The 23,198-nt window shown below is 40.7% G+C and overlaps 1 protein-coding gene and 1 pseudogene across 1 annotated transcript; both read right to left on the bottom strand.

Moving 5' to 3' along the window:
- Positions 1-17,596: 17,596 nt before the first annotated feature.
- LOC147899465 (protein SHORT-ROOT-like) lies at positions 17,597-18,628 on the bottom strand. Its single transcript, XM_087377735.1, has one exon. The coding sequence runs from the start codon at positions 18,626-18,628 to the stop codon at positions 17,597-17,599; it is 1,032 nt and encodes a 343-aa protein (XP_087233861.1).
- A 1,462-nt stretch (positions 18,629-20,090) lies between these two features.
- On the bottom strand, positions 20,091-21,342 carry LOC147899464 (uncharacterized; annotated as a pseudogene).
- Positions 21,343-23,198: the final 1,856 nt, after the last annotated feature.

The raw sequence follows: 23,198 nt of genomic DNA, 5'->3' as shown, positions 1-23,198 counted from the left end.
ATATTTCATTTATACTCATGGTTTATGTCATGAATGATCTTTGTATGGTTATATATTTCCCTGCAATTTTGATAATGTTCTATTGATTAGATCTACTTTATACCAAGACACTTGTTGTATCAATTCTCTCTCGCATGATGATTTTGATCCTTTTAAATGGCATATCACTCTATGTCTCTTATTTATTTATAACATTTCTTGAATTTGGGGGTTGGATAGTGAGTGTTCCATAAAATTTTCAACAACAATAATGAATTATTGATTTTTCATAAAATTAAGTAAAATATTTGTAAGAATGATACTACTTTGAGAATTTGAATCAGTTGGAGGTGTTCGTAAAAGAAAGATGAAACCAAAACTGAACATCAAGTTTTCCGATAAGTCATTTGCAATAAATATAGCAACCAATATATGGTAGATAGTTAATTAGACATTATAACAAGGAAGGCAATACTATTCTTGAACTCTCGATGAATTGTGAGCTACTCTAAAACCCTCATAAGGTATTCAAACTCAAATCTCTTGACATATTTCTAAAATGATATTTTGCATGTAGATGTTAATTTAACATACACCATGTTGATACTCATTATAATTGTAAATTGTGCTTCAAACATACAAACATTGAAATTCTTTCATATTCCCTTGTTATTTGAGAAGAATCATATGCAAATGCTTTCCCTTAAGTTAGAAAATAGACCTACAATGTATGGTTCCATCTTTATATATATATTTTGACAGAATTGTTAAAGATAGTGTAAAGTGCACTATTCACATAGGGCATAGGGGCAAATCCTAACCCTAACCCTAATCCTTAAGGGGTTCACATGTATATCTTCATGTTCATTGTTAATACACTTAGTGTACAGGTAGCTATATCGTGTGCACTCCTCTCTCTCTCCCTCTCTCACTTCCACTATCATGGTATCAGAGCCGATGGTGCTCCCACTCCCTTCATGAGTGTCAAACCTCCTTCCACGAGGCATCCTCCATTGAGAGAGTTTCCGTTCGAGAGAGAGTATAATCCCTTGTTCTGTCAAGGCATGCAAGCCCTTGCTCTGTTGAGGCGACAAGCCCTCCTTTTGAGGCATCTCTGTTTCATCTTCCAGTGCACCCAGCAGTTAAAATGAATCAAGATAAAATTCATTTGCTGCATTTTGCGATTCGACGTGTAATCTAGCTGTAGACTAGCACCGCCATAGAGGAGATCTATTTCCACTAAGCCAAGTCAGGCATTGGCACATTACCCGATTAGTTCCCACCGACGTTAGTCCCATCCGATCTATCATCGGTATACATATTCACACACTGACACCAGCTCAGTCTCTTGGCATTTGGCACTTTAGCACCTCAATGTGACACTTGGCAGAGATCTTCGTCGGATTCAAGATTGTTGCATTCTTCTTGCACACACACATGCCACCCATGTAAAGTTACACATTGTTGACTATTTTTGGCATTGGTTTCCGCACAAATACATTAGCCTTGTATAGCCTCTTAGCTATCCCGACACACAATTGTCATTATTCGATTACAGGTTTGATCCTTAGCATATACAATTCTCACGTAACTTGGTTTTGACTGTTTAGCTTAAGCCCCCCAGTGGCAGCTCCCACATAGTGTTCTCATCGGTAGACACTCTCATTGATACACGGGTAAGCCTCTTGCACAGAGCACCAGACCGCCTCCAGCATGGAGTTATTCGCATCACACAGTTGATGATACACCAGTCATGACTCCGGCGGACGAGATCCGTGAGTAGAAAGAGAACCTTCTTTGACCATTTATTGCCACAAGGTATGTACCAATGTATGATGCTGACTCGAGCCTCATTGGCCTATGATAGATTAGATGCAGATGTTTCAGATGTTAGCATGGATCAGTCCGCAATTTTTGATCATGCACATTCCTTGGTAAGCCCTTAGCGTGAGGCATATTTGATGGTAAGTCCTTAGCACTAGTCTCATCTACATCAGCATAGTCTGATTATAGTGATGTACAACCCTCACATTCATGCATGGATCGAACTCCATCTTTTGCCACAGATGTAGATACTCAGCAGGAGTTCTCCAGTGATCATGTAGTTCAGCAGGTAAGTCCTCAATACGAGGGCACTCACATCTCCGGCCGCATGTAGAGATTTATGCCACATCGCATCCAGCTCTTCAGGGGATTCCATTCCAGCATCCATCATTGATGCTTTCACCTCTAACATGGAGCTTATCACATCTATGGACACGGTTCCTACCAGCAGTTCAGATAAGCACATTAGTCTTCAAGACATTCTAGCATTAGCTCAGTTATGCCGCATTGCACCACCCTTGGATCTAGTTATCACCACCACCTCTTTCAATTAACATATCATTCCTCAGCACGAGGATACCTATGCATTCGTGCGGTCATGCCCTAGTGCAGTGGAAATTATCAGGTTCAGCCATAGCGCAACCTAAGGAGACTTAGTGTTTCAGCATGCACTTATGGCTGTCGTATACAGTCCATACTTGATGCACATTAGTGGTTGGATCTAGGACTATAGATCAGTCCCTACATCAACATTCGGCACCGCGTATACCTCAAGGACGTCATGTGTTTTCATAGTTGTGTTTTAGGCTTCTAGGCCTTTATACTATCAGCTCCTTCTTGACGAGCTTTTGATAGATGCTACATCCCATGCCAATGTATGTTTAGCCATGCACACATCAGACGACCTCCAACTCATCAAGTTGAGCATACAGGTATGATAGGTTGCCATACCTTGTCAGTTTTATGGGCCTCTTCATTAGCAGAGTAGCGTATCATACATGCACCTACGGCCCCAGATTTTCAATCCTTGGATCACTTTATCCACATTGACTATGCGGTCTTCTTTGACCCCGCATCATTCGACATAGATTATAGTTCTACTGTAGCATACCTTGCACATTGCTGTGAGTTCTTTTGGGTTTGTGACACCCTCGTATGTCACAGCCTACCGGATTTGTTCTCTGGACATCGCTACAGCAACTAGCCTCACATCTGGATGCCTCTTCTTTAGAGTAGCTACACTGTCCAGGACGACTCATGACATGTTCACCTTTGACATGTTCAACACCCAACCATACATGTAGACCTTCATGCAGTCATCTTTCAATCAACCAGTCTTTGATCCGGGAGGACTTGACTTTTTGCACATTTCCTTCCTCTTCCTTTCGGCCTATCTTCTGGGTTTTATTCCCAAAGGCGAAGGATGACCCACAACTTAAGAGGGGGAAATCCTTGTTATGTGCATGATTGTAAGTTGTACTCATTGTACATGCTTTCGCTATGTAGTCACTGTGCTCACAAATGCACATACTACTCTGTTTTCTTTCAGTTCTCTTTTCAGTTTTGGATGCTATCATATGCACCAAATGAAATCCACAAACAGGTCTTGTACATACACCCTCTACTTAAGAGGGGTTGTTAAAGATACTGTAAATTGCACTATTCACATAGGGCACAGGGAAAAACCCTAACCCGAACCCTAAGGGGTTCACATGTATATCTCATGCTCATTGTCAATACACTTAGTGTACATGTAGCTATATCATGTGCACTCCTCTCTCTCTCCCTCTCTCACTTCCGCTATCAAGAATTCTAGCAAAAGGAGAGGTAGAGAAGGGTGAGGGAAAAGACATGCTGGGGAGAAAGGTGTGTGAGAGTTGAGGTAGGAATAGTGAGAGAAGACAAAATTGGCAAAACATGTTCAGGTTTGTGCATTTTTTCCACAAGTATCTCAGTGTTTCTCTAGTATTTCCATAAAAGATACTGGATTTCCCTGCTTGACATATCGATAGTATTTAATATACTAGTGTCAACATATCCATTGGTATATATGTTAATAATATTGATGAGTATATAGCCAATTGCATTGATGGAAAGATAGGATATGTGAGCGATATGTGAGTTTCCTTGTTTTCTTCAAATTCAATAAAATTGTAACATATCTAAGGTGAAGCTGGTTTTGTGAAGGTACCTAGTTGGATGTCATTCACCATCATTTGAGCAAAGCCTATAGCTTTGAGTGGCTTCATCATTGAAAATTTATGAGCCACTTAAGTACGTGGCATTGGGGTTCGCTAGAAGGAGGTAGCATGATTAGTACAAGGCAAGCATATTCTTCAACTGACTTTGAGTTGATCTAGAGAAGGTCTTTGAGTGATTACTACAAGGCAGGTAGATTCGTCTCCTTGCCTATCATGGTCATGTGCATCACACTTGTGGATACATTGTGTGAGAGTCCAAGTCTTGTTTGTTCTTGGTGAATAAAGTTTAGTAATTCTGAATGTGATATCTGTTGCCCCCCAACTATTGTCTCTCTCATGCTCTCATCTTGGTTCCACATTCTGCTATTTCAATAATCACTATCCAAGCCAACCTCTACCTTTCATCATGGTATCAAAGGGCCTTTTGTTGGAATAAGGGTTACTCTGATTTTGTTACTCTATTTTCCTAAAGGAGATCTACCATGAGTGCAAGGTCATCCTTCTTGAATGTTGCAAAAGGTAGTTTATACTCGTGGACTCAAAGGAAAAGGAAGCTATTTCAAGTTTATGGTACAAAGAAGAATTCATGATTCTAATCGTGTTAGGAGCTGCATTTTTTCCAATTCTAACCTTGTTAAGAGCCATACTTTCTTGAATTGTGAAGACATACATATTTTTAGTTGCTTGGAGAAGAGGCATGTCATCTTTTTGAAGACCTCCATTATATTGCTAAACATCAAATGGTGTGTTTCTACAAAAACATACTTTACTTATGACAAAATTTGCTCATGTGCATTTGCACTGACATTGCCATATCTTGGAGATAGACCTACAGGTCAAATACAAAAAAGTATGAATCTTTGTGTGATGCAATCATGTAAGCACTTGGCTTGTGACGATGCAACTTCTCCTCAAGATCCTCCTTGTATGGTAATATCTATCTAGATTAGCCATTTTTAAGAATCGATGCAAGTTTGTTCTAGTACATGCTAGATACTTCGTGTTGGTGTGTCTCTAAACCATCCTAAAACAAGGGATTTTTTCTTTATTTTTAAGCTCATCATTTAACTATTACTAGGCATGCTGGAGACTACCCAGAACTATTTGCAACAACAAAGTGGCACTTCTTTAAGGAATTCAACTCATATTTCTTTCTCACTGTGCCAATATGGGGAAGATAACTCTAGGGTCCCACTTGTTTAGAAATTAATAAAATTGCACCAGAAGCAGATGTTATTATTTTAATGGAATCTATGGAGCTATTCTTGCACATAATGATTTGCCAATAGTTGTTTTTTGATGATTGATTGCTATCTACTTTATAAGTATTTCTTTGTTAGTAGACTACCCTGGGCTCCTTGCATGAATGTTTTTATTGAATTATACATTAGTATAAAATCCTGGCAAAGTTTATAGAGAGAGTTTTTTTAGTTTCATAATTTTTAATTGAACATTGTACATTTATATATATTTTATTCTAGATTTTGAAGTAAAATATGTAAACCTAATTTTTTTTTGCATAACTTGTTTTGTTTCTTATTAATGAAACTAACGTGTAAAAATTGTCCTTGGGTCCTTGTATTGTCCTCAAACTAAAGGACCCCTCTTTGTGAGCACAACTTATAGTGAGAGATGACACATTTTTTTAGCACCTTCTTAGACAAAAGTGAGAAGTATGATGGCACTAGGTATCACACGTGGTGCGTCAATATGCACTACAGATTGATCTTTGGCACATAATTAGTGGGACTGATAAAAAGCTAGCATCTAATCAAGATCTAATCTCAACAAATGGGTATATCATTATTCTAAGTCATTTTCTTTCATCATTTATGGACTTGCTAACAACCACATCCATCAAGTAACCTCTGCCACAAGCTCTAATGGACCATGGAATCGATTGAAATCAATTTTTTATCAAACTAATGGTGTTGCAAGATTATCCTTAAGATTACATGGAAAAGTATGATAAGTCTAGTGTGGCACCTCATGTTTTCTCAATCAATTTAGTGGTGCTAGAATCATTATCATTGAAAAAGCTATATTTGTCTAGTCTAGTGTGAAAAGGATATCCATTGCTTTATCGATCAATTTAGTGGTGCTAAAGTCACTATCATTGAAAAAGCTATATTTGTATAGTCTAGTGTGATAAGGATATGCATTATTTCATTGATGAACTAAGTGGTACTAGACTCACTATCAATGAAGAAAAAGCTGATTTTTCTTACTTGCAAGTGTGCCTTCATTCCATAAAGCATGTGTATCTAGTATTACAAATCAAGCCAATCTCATACTTTCATCCATTGCATTGTCTCTCATTCTAGAAGAGACAAGATTGGATGTGAACAAAACTACCATGTCCAACTAGCTCAAGTGAAGCTCCACTCTCATAGAAAATAAGAACACATCTCAGATCCACTACTATACCCTACTATTATCACCTGAAAGGACATGTCATTAAATACTAAGAAGAAAGACGAGGAGGATAAGAAACAAAACACAAAAGAAATGACAAAGAGATAGACTATCATGAGGCAAACATGGTTTTAAAGATCCTTCAGAGATTCCTTGTACTCAATTTTTAAGCCAGTGGGCATTTATTTCTTCGTAATTCCTTAGTCAAGCACACCCTGCTTGGCATCGATGCTTGACCAAGAGAGAGTGTTGGAAAATGGATGATTCTAGCATCCAAACTTAGTGAGACTCTTGGGGCGCCAACTCCCTTTAGCAGGAATACATATCAAAATCTTGAGTATGAGAGAATTTAACAATATGCCATGAGTATAAATTATTCAAATTACACAACAACACACAACTATAGACGCGCTTGGTAGACGTGCAAAATAGCGGGCGCGTCTATAGGCGTTGCTTTAGTAGAGGAATTACGGGCGCGTCTAAATGCACGTCTAAAAGCTCGTCTATTTGCGTGTAAATTACCGTGTCTACGTGCCCATCTAAACTGAGAAAATACGGGCCCGTCTAACATCGCATTTATTAGCGCATCTATTTGCGCGTTTATTTGCGTGTTTACACTGAGAATCAGACGCGCATTTAGACGCGTAGATAGACGCAAACTAGAGAATACAGAAAGTGAGATTTTGGTGTACATCATTGCTTTCCAAACATTGCCCATGATTACCAAAGCACATAATTTTTTGCAAGCCCACATATACAAGAATTAAGTGAGATGAGGAGAATGAGACAATATGTAAAATAGTTTTGCCAATAAAAATTATGGGGCTACGGTTCAATCTCATCCTCAATGAGATCAACCCTTGCCAAATTATCTACTTCAAAATCCAAACAAGTGTTTAGATCTACAAATACATTCAACCCACTACTACTTGTGCCACTCATGTGCTCATCGAAATCAGCATCTCGAATGGTAGGCTCGTCCTCATGGGTAATGGCCTCAATATCTGTATCTCCTATCTCATGATCATCCTCCTCTCTCGTATCACGGTCATCATCACGTCCATGGCCATGATCATCCTCCATACATTCCATATTAGTAAATGAACTATGCATCACTTTGGAACGTGGCATAATAGGTATGACATGCCACCATCTATTATTATCCACCATTGGTTGATAGACAACCTAATTCAAACACAAATACAATCATGTTACTTTTCTTGCATCAAATATTTAAAAGCGAGTGTTTTTATATGTGTGCATAGTACCTATTCACATTGTTGCGGTAGTACTAGTGTGTCCTTCCTACTTTGCCAAAACTTTGTGGAGTCAATAGTTACAAAGCCACTTGCATGGCGTTTGATTGTTGCATTAGGGCCTCTTTCCACCATGTCCTTAAACCACTTTACATCCAAAACATACACAAAGAAGCGTCGAAAGTCAAGCATAATAATATCTTGGATTATGCCACAATAATCATCCATGGCTCCATTGGCTCCCTCAAAGCTAGCAATGACGCCGCAATCTTGTGTGTTTCTCTTATCATCAATCTGTTGTGTTCAAAAATGCTTGCCCTCACACCATATAGCATTGAACATAGTGCACTACACCAAGAAAAAATCAATTAAATAAGCAACCTAAATTATTGAAAGCTCCTAACTTATGCATAACATTCTATATACCGACCTTGCTCATGCATCCCCTAGCATACTCCCATTCTTCCATTGTGATATGCATCCCCTCATCTTTCTCTGCTTTCTCCATTTCATCAAGTAGCCAATCCACATGAATATCCTTTGGAAGTGCTCTTAGATACTGAGGGTATGGCACACGAGATCCGTGGTGTATACGAAAGAGGGCCCTTTCTTCTTGTCTTCTTGCCTTTGCATCCTTGTATCTTGTCACCCATCTTTTCATCACATCACTATTAAGCACACAAAAGAGGTTGATACTATTATGCAACTCCATGTCTATTACTTTGTTGCGTCCTTTCCCTTGAGGCACAATAGAGGTCATCCTTAGGTCTTCATCATCTCTCCATAGTTGTGGGAGAGAGCTATCCACATCAACAAGAAACTCAGAAATATATACAAGTGACTCTTGTACCAACCAACCCTCGGCCATTCTACCTTTGGGTCTTGCATTTTGTCTCACGAAGCCCTTCAAGGTCTTCATGAAGCACTCTAGGAAGAACAACCATCGTGCATGTATAGTACTGCATATAGCAATCTCATCCACCAAATGCACTATGAGATGTAGTTGGCTTGTGAGAATAGAACGTGGAAATGTCTCCTCCACTAAACAAACCACCTCCACTGACATAACTCGAGCATTCTCAAGCGTGGTGGGATCTATTTCCTTTGAGCTCACATACCTAAAAATGAAAAAGTACAGCATATTAGCAATATGCATTCAAACTTGCACGGAGCATTGATACGCATCATATTTTGTATCATGTAAAGTACCTCACAAGCTCGCCCATCTTGTAAATACAATCTTTCACGTCCTTCGATGCACTACGTGAAATGCTAGTAGGTAGTATGAACTGAACCCGCGAGGAGGTGGTTGATTAGTTGCTTATAGCTATTCACTCACAAATTTGAAAGGAAAAAGATATTATGCACATAAAATACTTACTTGGAGCATCTTGTGCCAATCATGAGATTTCAAGCCATATAATTGCTCTACACCTCTTTTCTTGCTCTTTGTAAAGGCTCCCTTCAAACACCTCATGCATCCAGTGGGAGTACGAATTGTAGTAATAGCGTGCTTCACCATCGCCATCTCTAGCTTTGATAACATCCACGGTGCACGAGGTAAAAAAACACGCCCATTTGGTCTCTCTTGAGGCCAAGCTTCACACATCCTCCCTATGGTACGTAAATCCTCCCTTATGCCTGCCGAATCTCGTGTCCCATTCAAATGCTCCCAAATGGTAGATGCCACATTCTTGAAGATATGCATGGGATCAAGCAGGTGATTGATCTTGAGGTGGGACCAATATGGTAAACGATAAAAGATGGAGTATCTTAAAAAAATAAAGTGTTAGCGGGCAATCTTTACTTTCAGCCAATATAGCCAATCTTTACTTCCAGCCAATAGTTACAAACCCTTACCGGCTCATGCCAAGTGGTGGAGTAGTCGTGGAACCGTCCCAAATTCTCATCCAATCTCCCGCAGTGAGTGATTTTGGGAGGACTTCATTCCAAGGGGCAACATATCTAGGATGATCAGGTGGGAGAAATCGATGGTGATTCTCATAGATGAACTTATTCAATGCGTCTGCCCGTTAGGCAACTAGCGAAGGACCACAAACAGGACATGCATGGTAACCCGATGTAGTGAGACCTGAACAATAGATGTAATTAAGAGTGGAAGGTGGGTTTAGGGTGCCATATCCTTTGCCTATTCATAATTAGAAATGCAATGCTTACCTGAACACTCACCATAGCCTGGGAAGTCATGCATCGTCCACATCAAGACTGCTTTGCAGTTGAAGTCTCGTGACGAGGGAGGCCTGCTCACATCATGCACCTCGATACCTCTCCAAAGTATCTCTAGCTCATCAATCAAAGGCTCCAAATAAACATCAGGGTTTTTGACTTTATGTTTCCCTGGAATTAGAAGGGACAGCATAAAATGTCCTTTCTTAATAGCCATAGAGGGTGGAAGATTGTAATTCACCAATACCACTGGCCATACACTGTAAGACGTGCTTTTGCGACCAAATGGGTTCACACCATCCATACCCAATCCAAGTCTCAAGCTCCTAGGTTCTTCCTTGAAGCTTGGCCATGTGTCTTCAATATGCTTCCACGCAGGAGAGTTCGCGAGAGTTCTCCACTTGCCATCGGTTGATCGATGGGAGGAATGCCATGACATGACCTCTGCAATAGATTTGCACTTGAACATATGTTGGATGCGAGGGATTATGGGAAAATGTCGCAATACCTTACGAGGCACGTCCAAGGTTTTGAGATCTGCTCTATATCTTGCCTCTCCACAAGTAGGACACTCTCTTGCATCCTTATGTAGTCCACGAAACAAAACGCAATCATTGACACATGCATGGATGCGCTTGTAATCTAATCCTCCAAGAGAGGTCACATGTTGCCTTGCCATATCTCTTGAGGTCGGTAGTTTATTCTCCCTTGGAAGCATTTTACACAATAGCCTGCACGTGAAGACCATAAATGAGGAAAAGCATTCGAGTAATTGACCCACTAGCATAATTCACCATGTTTGCAAAATAGACTTTAAAGCTTACTTGAGTAATGCATTCAAATTTGCATTGCTCCATCCATAGATGGTTTGCAAGTTTAGTAACTCAAGGGAGGCACATAGAACAGAGAATGTGCACCTTTCAAACAGTGGAGTCGATGCTGTAGTAAAAAGATCATCCTGCTCCATGCTATCATCCCTCCCTTGATGGATCCCGCACCATATCATCAAACACCTCCTCCTCCACGGCTTCATGAGGTAATGGCGGAGGGCTACTATAACCATCACTCCATGCATCCATAACGGTCCCTCCTGAAGATCCCACCTCATATCGCCGACGCTTCGCCTCCTCACAGCGAGCATAGGGCAACATATGCGGGTGTGGCATTGCATCCTGTATCAAATTAAAACGGGATCATAACTCAAACATATGAACACCCATACGTATCTCACTCAACCTTAACTTACAAACCCTTACCTTGTTTATGGTCACATCCCATTCTCCATACTTTGAGATATGATTGAGTGTAATCTTGCGTGCACGATACATGTTTCCTCGACATCGATCACACAGACATTTGAAGATGAAGACATCCTACAAACAAACAACCCACCAAATTTTCTCTTCTTCAAATGTTTAATTTAAACTCTGTGGCACGCGTCTAAAGGCGCGTCTAAACGCACGTCTACTCTGTGTATTTAGATGCACCTATAGACGTGCTATTAGACGCGATTATAGACGCGGCTTTTAAACCTACTTTTAGTGCGCTCGCTTTGCTTTTCTTCACATTACTTATACTTCGCGCGGCTTGCTTCCTTCCTTATTAGAAGATCCATAGTTTCGACACTTAAGAGGAAGGCTCCCATACTTACTTCCAAGCTTACACTTAAGAGGAAGGCACCCACACTTACTTCTAAGCTTAAAGGAGAGGAGGACGAACAAGGAGGAGAAGTAGCTTTCAAAAAGAAGAAGAACCTTCCATACCTCTATCCAAGTAAGTCTTTTTACAGTTGATCTTGTTTGGAAGTTTGCTCTCTTTAGATTTGTACTTTCTCGTATCCAAGAAGCGCATGATCTGGGTATCAGTGTCACGTTTGTGTGTCAGGCGCAATGTCCTTTTCTACTTTTTAGAAATCCCGTCTATCAGAGCGCGTCTATAGGTGCGTCTCAACGCGCATCTAAAAGCGCGTGTACAGGCGCGTCTAGCTGTTTGCAGACACAGACAGATGCGTCTATAGACGCTCTGTTAGACGCTTTCTTCTCAACTCATCAGTAATAGATTTTTTTTTCTTTTTTCCAGTTCAACATGTGGCCAGGAAGCGCTTCCAGCTCACCTGATCCCTGGGAATCTATTTGGAAGGACTTATATAACCTTTTAGGACACCCTCCTAGTCCTGCGAAGTTATACGGGTATATGACGGGTACTGTAAACACTCCCCAGGAGTCGGCACTACAGACTCCAAACCACCCCACACCACCTGAGATCACCCTCGCGGAGTCAGCACAGCCGTCTTATGCCCCTTCCCCCATACCATCTTATGCCCCTTCCCCCATACCATCTTATGCCCCTTCCCCCATGCCGTCTTATGTCCCTTCTGCCATCCCATCTTATGCCCCTTCCCCCATGCCGTCAGGAGGTCCTTCTGTCTCGCAGAGTCATCGACGTACTCCTGTGCCGTCGAGACTCGGTTCTCCAGCTAGGAGTGGTCAGCGTAGTCCCGTGCAGTGTCCAGCTACGAGTGGCCAGCGTACGAGCTCGACACGATAGGGTAGCAGGCGTAGTAGCAGGGAGAGCGGTTGGGGATGCATGGCACAGTGCTTTGGGCCATGTGGCGGTGGGGAGGATGATGATTCAGATGATTTAGACGTGCCTCCGGGTGATGGTACGATTTATTATGACATCACTCAGACAGGAGGCATCTTGATGGATGCGCGAGGGAAGGACATCATGGCCTTCATGCGCTCTGTAATTGCTAACAATTACAGAGATTGCTTTATCCACTACAAAGACCACCCAAAGAGGTTGGCTGATGAGACCCTCGCTGCTGTTCGCTCTAGGTATCCTAACCCCCCCAATCGCCAGTTCACAGATAAATGGGCCAAGTCAAAGATTGTTACGATACTTGGCAATAAAAGATCTTCGCTTAAGAGGCAGGCACTAGCGGAGGTTGCCAGGCTTGAGAGAGGTCAACCACCAAGGGGCCCGCCCCACACCGCTCACAAGCATGAGTGGAAGAAAGCAATGAAGTCAGCGAGGGAGGACCCCAGTCTGCAGCACGTGGAGGCACGGAGGATCTAGATGGAGGAATATGGAAGCGTGCATTTTGGAGCAGGGGGTGTTGAATCATGGGAGGCCCAATTTGTAAGTATCGATCTCAAATTATATTGCTTATGTAGTTTATTAGGAGGTTATTTCTTTGTACTAATCCCTCCGCAAAATGTGTCGTCATGCAGCTTGAGAGGTGGGCAGATACCCTACTCCTGTGGAGACAGCCTACCACCGCCACCATCGCAGAGGAGATACATGGAGGCACCTCTATGATGACGGGTTGATTACTGAGGAGCAGTATACCTGGGCTACTGGAGCCGCCCCCGAGGTATTTTAAAGTAATTAAATAATGCCAAAATTATAAGTAAAGATTTGATTTTTCATACATTGATATATGTTGTCCCTTGTTTACAGGCCCGTGCACAAGACGATGAGGAAGAGGAGGAAGGAGGTGCAGAAGGGAGTGTGGAAGGGAGTGAGGACCTGGAGAACATAGATTAGTCGTAGAAGTAGTGCTAGCTACTCTTTTTTGTACTTAAAGCCACTGGCTTGGCTTCGTGCCTCTTGTATATACACTCCTCTTATTTTTTGTACTTGAAGCCACATGACGTGGCTTAGCTTCGTCGTGCTATATGTATATACAAGTACTTTTTGAGCTTTCAATTTTATTGCGTTTTGGAGTTGTGATGTTTTATTTGGAATTGTAATTAAAATGCGGTTGGCTGTAAGAATTGAATTACACAATGTGGATATGGGATTCTTGTAACTATATAGCATACACAACATAGACAGCATTCTATAAAATTTAAAAAAAAAAAAATAAAGCACGTCTATCAGTGCATTTAAAAATGCGTCTATATACGCGTCTGTCTGTTCGACTTGCATCTATATTTGCGTCTATAAATGCATTTATAAGCGCGTCTATTTAAGCATCTAAGTGCGCGTCTATACGTGCGTGTGTCTGATATATAGATGCGCAATTAGACGCGGGTCTCCAGACGCGAAAATAGACGCACAAATAGACGTGCCCGTAAGTTTTTTATTTAGTTCAGTAAACGCGTCTGTGCGTGCGTCTATGGGTGCTTTGTCTTGTTGTGTTAGCATGGTTGTGTACACTAAAAGAGCTTTAAATATGTCTTTACACCTTGAAATTTAGGTAACGTAACATGAAAAAGCTACATTAATTTGAAAGTAGATGGGTTTTCATATTTTAGAGTATTTTTTGTTTACCCCCCCCCCCATTCAAAAGACCCCCTCCCTTGGGCCTCACATATTATGAAAAATATGTACAAATCTTAAAATCTTGCATATTTTTAAAGATATATACGTTATATTTTGTGGGAGGGGGGACATGAGATTTTCATATTTTTCCCTTGCATATTTGAAATATTTTTAAAAATCCATGCATATTCTATATGGACCTTGTCCCCCTATACCCTAGATTTTGGATGGGTAGTAACATATTATATATTGAGTTGGTGCCCTAGGGTGAGACTATGTACCGTACCTATGTGAAAGATGCATTAATCTAGTCATCTAAGGTTCTAGTTAGGTACTATTATGGTGACATGTGGATGCGTAGCTATACTCATCTGTGGCAATCATCTCCTTGATTTTAGGTGGTCCCCATGGATGTAGGAAAAGTGTATTTAATCTAAGGAAGGTAGAGTGATTAGTGCAAGGTGTTAGGTTCTTCTACTTGCCTATTGCCGACTCCACAACTGAAAAGGTATGGATCATGAGAGATTGAGGATGGAATACTTTGCATTACACTTGTGAATACATGTGTGTGAGAGTCTCTATCTTCTTGGATAAAGCTTAAAGAAATTCTTGGTGGTATCTCTTGCCTCCACAACTATTATATCTCTCATTCTCTCATTCCACCTTATGCTACTATTTCAATAATCACTATTCTCAAGCCAATCTATAAATTTCATTTATTAATGAACCTAACTCCTAGAACTCTAGGACTTTATATACATAATCTCCTCAAGCCAATCTATAAATTTCATCAAGAATGAACTCTAGGACTTTATATAATGTCCTTTTGACATTTGTAGTGGCTACCACCCACCACATTTATGACCATTGACAACTACCAATCAAAGGGATAGGTGCCATTACATCGTATAAAGTCCTTTCAACACCATTGACATTCATGGAGCATATTGATTTGTCACTAGACACCCGCCAAAGTATTTTGACATCCAAGACCCTTCACTATTTTTCCTTGTCGCGTAGCACTAACTTTATTGTCAATTAGTGTCACCTAGATGATATTTGGCATCTATCTCACAATATAGGCATGCAAATAATCCCCAACCAACTAGTTTCTTGAAACTGTTAGCAAATAATATAGTTCTTGCATTGTAAATGTTTTTAAATAAGCTAAAAATTTATAAAAGTATTCTTTAAATTAAAATTTACTAAAAGAGGCCTTGTGGGTAGGGTGTGGCATGCGAGTAGCAAGGGAAAAAGACCTACAAATGAATTCATGTTAAAAGTAGGGATGATTTGACCAATGTGTGAAGGGTGTAGTGCATGATGTCAATCCAAGTCCCCAGAATCTAAAGAAAGACATTGGAAGATACATATATTATACTTGCATTGTGTTTCGTGAGGAATCCATCTTTTGTTATATAATGGATGTATGTACAACATATGAATCAAGAAAGATATGCACGTAGCTGCCAGAGCACATGGCAGGTCAAAGGCAAGTAATCATAACACATATATCTTTCATTTGGAGGAGGCCATTAAGATTTATTTTAATATAGAATTTTTGAGACAAATCTAGAATGGTGAATGCTTCTTTGGTAAGAAGGATAAGCATAGCCACATTGAAGAAACAGTCAATCGGCTAGTCAAAGATGAAGTTGTTTAGTTGGTTTTATAGGTTTTACTAACTTCAGATGAGGAGTTAGCCAGTAAAACATATGTTAAGGAAAAAATTTGCATAGGATCCTTGCATACGATCCACCCAAGTATTATATGTTGTTCTATATGCATCTCTCTTTTAAAGAAGAAAGGAATAACAAAACACTTAAATGTTTGTGTGTTTCAAGCACAATCTACAATTATCGTTAGTTAATTGAAATCAACATGGTGTATGTTCAATTAACATTTGTGTGCAAAAAGTCAATTTTAAATTAGGATTATGTCAAGAGATTAGAGTTCGGATACCTGAGGAGGGTTTTAGAGTCGCTCACTCTCCATGGAGAGTTGAAGAATAGTATTGTCTTCCCACTAATTATAATGTCTAATTAATGGTTCTAGCATATATATACTATTCAATATTTTTGGACTTGTGTAAACATATATTGTTTTGAGTTCTAAACATATTTTTAGACTTGTGTAAAGTCCAATTTCAGAATTGGTCCACTTTGATCACTATTGTGCTTCTATGTTTTTTAATGCTATCTTTCAAACCAAAATTCTTCAAATGACGACATACTTGCCATGACTACTATACTTCTATGATTAACGAAATACTTGGTATGAATAACTCTATGAGTAAGCTATAGTTCAAGTTGTCATGAATAATGCTATGATTAAGCAAGCAATCTTTCAAAACCAAATTTGCTTGAAATAATAAAATACTTGCTATGAATTCTATACTTTCTATTCATGGTTTATCAAATAGTTGAGCGTCAATTCAATAGAGTAATTATGTTCCTAAAACATCAATAATGACTTGTTCCCTTCAAGAGATGGTGTGCATAATATACACCTTCTTGGTGTAAAAATGCACCCTTAAATGGTGCTACATCCTTCTCTATACATATATTTTGAGAGAACTCTAGCAACAAGGGGAGTTAGAGAAGGGCATGCAGGGAAAGAAGATGTGTGAGAGTTGAGGTAGGAATAATGAAAGAGAAGGCATTGTAAATGCACTTAATAAAAGTGGTCAAACGTATTTGGGCTTTGACTTTTTTTTCGAGTATCTCGGTATTTCTGTTGGTTTTTCCCAATCGACATACTGGTAGTGCTTAAAATACTAGTGTCAACATATCCATTGGTATATATGTCCATAACACATAGTTGTACCGATGAGAACAGAGCATTTGTGACTCATTTTAGTAAAACTCTAACAAGTTGGTGTGTGAAGATATAGCTAGTTGGACAATGTTCATTTAAAACCCTAGAGCTTTGAGTGGCTTCATCATATAAAAGTCCTTGTCCATGCACCCAATGCAACCCGGAGATAAGACATGAGCCACCTAAGTAGGTGGCATTGGGGTTTGCCAGGAGCACGTAGCAACTTTAGGGTGACCATACCAGGTGAGGGTGACGCCAAAGGGAGAGGTGGACAGACCCCAACCATAGGAAGGGGGGTACATCTTTAAGAATGCAACCAAGTCATGCATAACTTGCTCACTTGGGGGTTTAGGTTCGAACCCAGAAGTGGCTTTCTCTCTCTTCTCAAACTGAAAGCTACCTCCTTCCTTTTGCTGCAATCGTAAGAGGCCCCCTTCTTGTTCATCGCAGGCCATATTCCTGATCACCATCGCCCTGGCTACTCGCTCCATCTTCATCTTCCTATCATCTGTCACTGATGGCGTCTGTAATGATCCCACAAAGACCGACGTAAACCTATATAATTCCTCAAACCTCCGGACACTTGATCCACGTCGTCCTCCGTCACTGCCACCACTTTTGGAGCTAACCCCCGTAGCTTGCGTAGTACTACGTCTCGTGGGCTTGCTCCTCCTCCTCCCCTCTTAGCCTTTGGGATAACCCGAGTGCCTCATCCCCCGGACGCAGCCCCAGAGCGTTTGGGCTTATCTCCAGTAGCTCTGGCAGCTGAACGGCCGTGAACTCGAAGGGCACCTTCATAAGCCGAGCAGACATTATCAGCCTGGTTCCTATTTCTTCGACCCCGTTGTGGAATGTTGCTTCTTTGCTGAGGATCACTATTGTTAGCCTCAGATGCGGGGACCCTTCCTGCCTTTTGGCGAAACCCTCTAGAAAAGTATGCCATTGAGTGCCGTACGTCAACCCGATCACTTCCACTATATGAACTTTGTCCTCCCCTTCGAATGCCTCTAGAAAAGCTGCGTTGGCAGCGACGAGCCCGAAACCTATCCAGGGGCTTGCCTCTCGTAACTCGAGTGTTACGTTGATCATACCTTGGATAGGTGTTTTACAGTTTCTGCCGACTCGTAATATCTGTTCAGAATGATGAAAAGTGCCCTCAACCTTGCTCTGGAGTGCTTCAACGAAGAATGACGGAACGGAATCGGCCCCGTCCGGTGCAGCGAGATTGTTCAAGACCCACAAGAGATGCTGCAGTGGTTCCTTCTCCTTTTTGGTGATAGACTTGCAACATCGCATAAGGAACGTGGTAGCCCAGTGCGAACTGATCAACCAACGGGCAGGATGAGGAAACCGTTCATGCGAACAATGTGCCGAGTTGACAAGAGCCATTTGGTGGTCAGGCTGAGCGTCCTCTTCTGGTTGTGAGACATTGTCATCGTCTATATTAAGAAGATCAAGTCTGCGAGTTGTGCAACTGACAGTTATTACATCCTTTTCCCTGCTGCAAAGAGCTCTTTCCAGGGATGGGTTGTCCATGTACTGCGCCGCGTTTGGAGAATGCGGATAGTCAGGCTGACTCGGGCCAGAGCTTTCGAACGAACTGACCATTGGAATATCTTTATCATCGGGAAAGTAGACTTTCTCCCGCAAAGTTCTGAGCTGAGCCAGCTTACCAGCCATCAGGTATAATATTCGGCCTGTGACTGGACTCAACTTGAATATCGAGAATTTCGAGCACTTCGTCCGAAGCCTAAAATTGGTAACTGTGAACAATTAGCGGAGCTTCCTGTCGACTTGCAGTGCCACGTAGTCTGTTAGTTGGCTGAGTCTAACAATGGATGGGAGCTACTATCATGTGCCGGATGGGAGCTACTATCATGGCACATAAGGGAGATTGAGGTATTATACATCCATTGGGACGAGTTTGATTATTACTCCAAGCTGCAAGATCATTGAAGTCTTGGCATCGTTTGAGGTGCTAGCGTTTACGTAATAACTAGTTACCTTTGGGTGAGGGGAATGAGTCAGTACATGTGGGTGCCCGTAACTACTTGTGGAATTGCTATAGAGGCGGCATGGCCACGAAGTTCCTCCCCTTGTAGACTCGAAACAACTTGGTCAGCATTTCGTAGAGATGAAAATTAAGCAAGCTAATGGATTTGTAACACGTTGGATGAGACAACTTGGGCGGGTCTTTGTCCTGGGCAGCAGAAAACGACGAAGTTCAAAGGACAAGCATTACAATGACAGCATCTGGAGTCTATCGCCTAGATTGCAATTTGTAATAACTCGTCCATAGTTGCCCTTTTCACGGTGCTCTGATTAGTTGATTGCAACATGGCTCATCTTGTAAGCGCATGGAAGTTTTTCTGGTTGGAATTTGAACGGCACTTAAATGAAGCTTTAAATCAACTTATCTCACCTGCTAAATATGTCCCCCTAGCGAACTTTAAATCTAAATTCAATTAATCAGTCCTCACTGAATTATTTCCTTGATTGCATTATGTTCTTTGGCTATACAATTGTTCTTTTCAGAATATAGCAATTCACATTTAGCATATAGCACTTTGAGAAAGTGAGCTTGAAATTGATAATTGAAAATGAGATATCATGTTAGATAATTGGAAAGCATTTTGCACTCTGAACATAACACTTTGCATTTTTGCACATAATCACACATTCTAATGGGGGGTGAATTGCCATGCTGGTCCTCTCCAAAAATTATAAGACCAAGGAACGTGCCCTTCCTTGGGTGCATTTAATAAAGTAATTTGCATTCATAGTATATGCATAGCACATAGGAATTTGCATTTTGATGATAGCATTTTAAATTTAGCATATAAACCTGGAGAGGTACGTGAAAGCAAGAAACCATGTGTATGAAAAGAAACCCCAAACCAACATGATATGCAAACTTGCATCTATATTGAAGATATATAATCTATCAATCATGATCCTTACCTCCCAAAAAGAAAATTTTGTATGTATTCACAAAGCGGCTAGGCATTTACATCTCCATTGGAAGAATTGGCTTGGAAGAGCCTTGCCAATTGGCCCAACTTGAAAAAGTAAAATTTGTGACTTATGAGTGTTGTCACGAGTGGTTGTCCAACTTGAAACAATCTTCTTTTAGCATTTGGATTTAATCGTCCTCCTTTTTTGGGAGTTTTTTCTTATCCTTTTCAGAGTACGGTGAAACATCATAAGTGTAATGTTGCACCACAACAAAGATAACCATCTCCACATAGATAAGTAGATTTTGATCAATCGCTTCCTCAAAAAGTTTGGTTCACCTCCAACCAAGTATGATGAGAGCGAATAATACCAAGGGCAATTAACACTTCCAAAACTATACCCTACAGAACAAAAGCTGCTGGAGATTTATGATAGTGGAATATAAAAACCCACAAAAGTTCTTGAATGACATAAGAAGCATCTTTTAGAATGAACAAAACTAATGATTGAAAATAATTAGGAAAGGGGACAAAAGTAGACATTGGATGCTGTCACAGGAAAGATTGGACATGCCTGCCACAAAGGGAAAAACACAATCCCTTTGACACAAATAAATTTGGCTAGAGGACTGTGAGGTGCGACTCCTTTTCCAATGCATGATAAAACAACACAAGTGTGTACTGCTATTAGTGCATGGCATCATAGACAATTGAAGACTCCCTCAAGATATTTAATAACTTCTAATAATGTGCAAGAAGAGAGCAAAGTCGTACTTTTGGAGCAACTTACAAAGATCATACAAAACATATGAAGCTCACCATGTCCTGAGCTTTTTGAGCATAAATCTCGAGGTATAGCCGACTAACAAAATAGAGACATTCAATATAACTATCACGGTGATGCTGATGATTCCCTTATATAGACTAAGCAATTTCATTACTATCATGAAGGTAGACAGTGCATGTCTAATGATGACAAATTGCCATGTCCACTACTTAAGAAGCTTCAATACGTGTTGATTAAGATGCATGATGTGTGGCTACAAGGGCAAGTGACCCGAATAAAAAATGAAACTACAATTGAACTAAAAAGCAAGTTGCTAGTTGTGAGCATAGTTGGATCGGATTCTCAAAAAAGACAGGTGTATAGGACACTCTTTGATATTATATTCTTGCTCATCAAGATATTCAAGTACTTGTACAATAAGGCTAAGAATTTGGCTATTAGCTAGCTGACATCCGTAGAAAGATGAATGAGTAAAACTTACATCTTAAACTGTTCGATCGAAATGAAACAAAGGGCAATAGGTTTAGTGTGCGCAAATGACACACCACACCTTCGTAGCACTCCTTGAGGGGTTTGAGGAAGGTAAAGCAAGTGGTGCTTGTGCAGATCTCAATGACTCCAACAAAAGAGACTATGGAATAGAAAGGGGCCATGAGGGCAATGATGATAATGTCGGTCTACTCTTGGGATTCTTCTAGTGATGGAGGTGTTTGGCGATGAGCTAGAAGGCCAAGAGGATGGAGAGAAAGGAACAAGAAGCAACGGCAAGCAAAGTGGAGAATCTGGTATTAAGATGGGTGGTATTATGAAAATTCCAAGGGATATAACATGTACATGTGGCTTAATGAGAAGGGAGAATTTCATTTCAGTCCACTATGCTACTTGCCTAAAAAGTTGCTCCTAATTAACCTAAGCATTAATTCCCCAAATACGAATCACATCATTAAGCTAAATGATTGAAAAAACTACTACCCACTGGATCACCCCTTCGCACCTCCTCTTGCATGTTCTCGTCCGTCCCGTGCACCTCTTAGCATCCTTCCCCTCGCTCTCTGGTCCAGCAAGTTTTTAGCTCATCAAAGGAAGGCAAAAACTTCTTGCAACCTTCTCATTAGCTTAAATTCATCAGCTTTTGATGCCATTTAGTCTGTGCTAATCATCAAAATTCAATTTAAGTCTCTCACAATTCTTTTGGCTAAAGGTTTGAAAGTAATTAGACTAAGTGAATGAGCATGGAGTCCATCCCCTATGCTCTTAGTGGCTCATATACACACTAGCTCTTAGCTGTTAGAGATCATATTGTACGATCCCATTGCCAAAATTCCCATAGCATTCACAAGATAGCATGAGTTGAAAGCACACACAAGTGAGATTGACTTATGTTCATTGGAACTATTTATTTAATAGAATAATTTTTGTTGGGAGTACATTACAATGCATGGCATTTCATGGGACACGGTTGAACGATAGTTGGGCACTGAAAATTGAGAGGAAACCATGCTAGCTACTGCTCGAGAAGCTTAGACAACATACCAACTCGTTGGCTCCTTGCAAACTGTAAACAGATGTGCTTCAAGCTTGATGATGATGAGAAAGGGGAGGGGTGGCGGGACTAGGCTCCATAGCCCCACAAGGGGGAGGATTGACTCGAAACACATGTAGGGTTCCATTCAGGGGAGGGGGGAAGGGATCATCTTGGAGGGAAACGTGCTCCAACTCCAGGTTGGAGGTCAAAGAAGAGTGCCACTGTAAAAAAAGAGGAAGATGAATTGAAGGGAAAGGCTACAGCTCGTTCCCAACTTCAGCTCGCATCCAAAGAAGAGGAGAGTTGATGTAGCTAGTTCTGATAGCCAAAGGAGATTCAACATGCAAAAGCATATAATATCCTCAATGTTGCTCTCTTTGAATGCTGGTTCATTCCAATGTATACATGTCTATTTGCTTTCACTTTCTCTTGTTTGGGTGGCTATTGTGAAGAGCTCGGCTATGTGTCTTGTGAGCAGCTTGGCTGTTGTATCTTTCTCTAGGTGGTGGTTGTCTTCTTCTTTATGGTGGTTTCCTAGTCTATGGCTATTATCATTATAGTGTAGTAGGTTAGCATACACTTCCCTTCTATCTATGTGTAGAGCGATGGAAAAATCCAAGATTTGACTATCCAAAGTAGTCAAAGTTGTGCCTGAAGGGATAAGAGTTTCATGAGGAATATGGTCTCATTTTGGTGGGAGATGATCTCAAAACCTTGAAGGAGACATAGTTTTTAGAAAGGGAGTGGTTGGGTGTTTTTAAAACACTCAGAAATCCATCCCTATATAGAATAAAATGCAAAAGTGTTCATAAACCCTAGTGTGTATAGACATTTTATCCTTTTCGCAATAAAGTGTACCAGAAATAGTGCCCTACCAACATGGAGGTGATGGTGGCCTTTGCCAGGGAATATGCAAAGGAGTTTAGCCTAGTGTCAATTGATCTCCAATTGAGCAAGGTAGTTCACTCACGTTTTCTTGGACAG

The sequence above is a fragment of the Dipteris shenzhenensis genome, chromosome 8, assembly GCF_047967505.1.
Source record: "Dipteris shenzhenensis isolate YYH24624 ecotype China chromosome 8, Dip_SZ_1.0, whole genome shotgun sequence".
NCBI lineage: Eukaryota > Viridiplantae > Streptophyta > Polypodiopsida > Gleicheniales > Dipteridaceae > Dipteris > Dipteris shenzhenensis.
Note: the sequence above shows the minus strand (reverse complement) of the source record. Positions and strands in the feature narration are given on the sequence as shown.

Excerpts from the sequence above, each read along its gene's own strand:
- LOC147899465 (XM_087377735.1), bottom strand. The coding sequence starts at position 18,628 with ATGGCTGGTAAGCTGGCTCAGCTCAGAACTTTGCGGGAGAAAGTCTAC.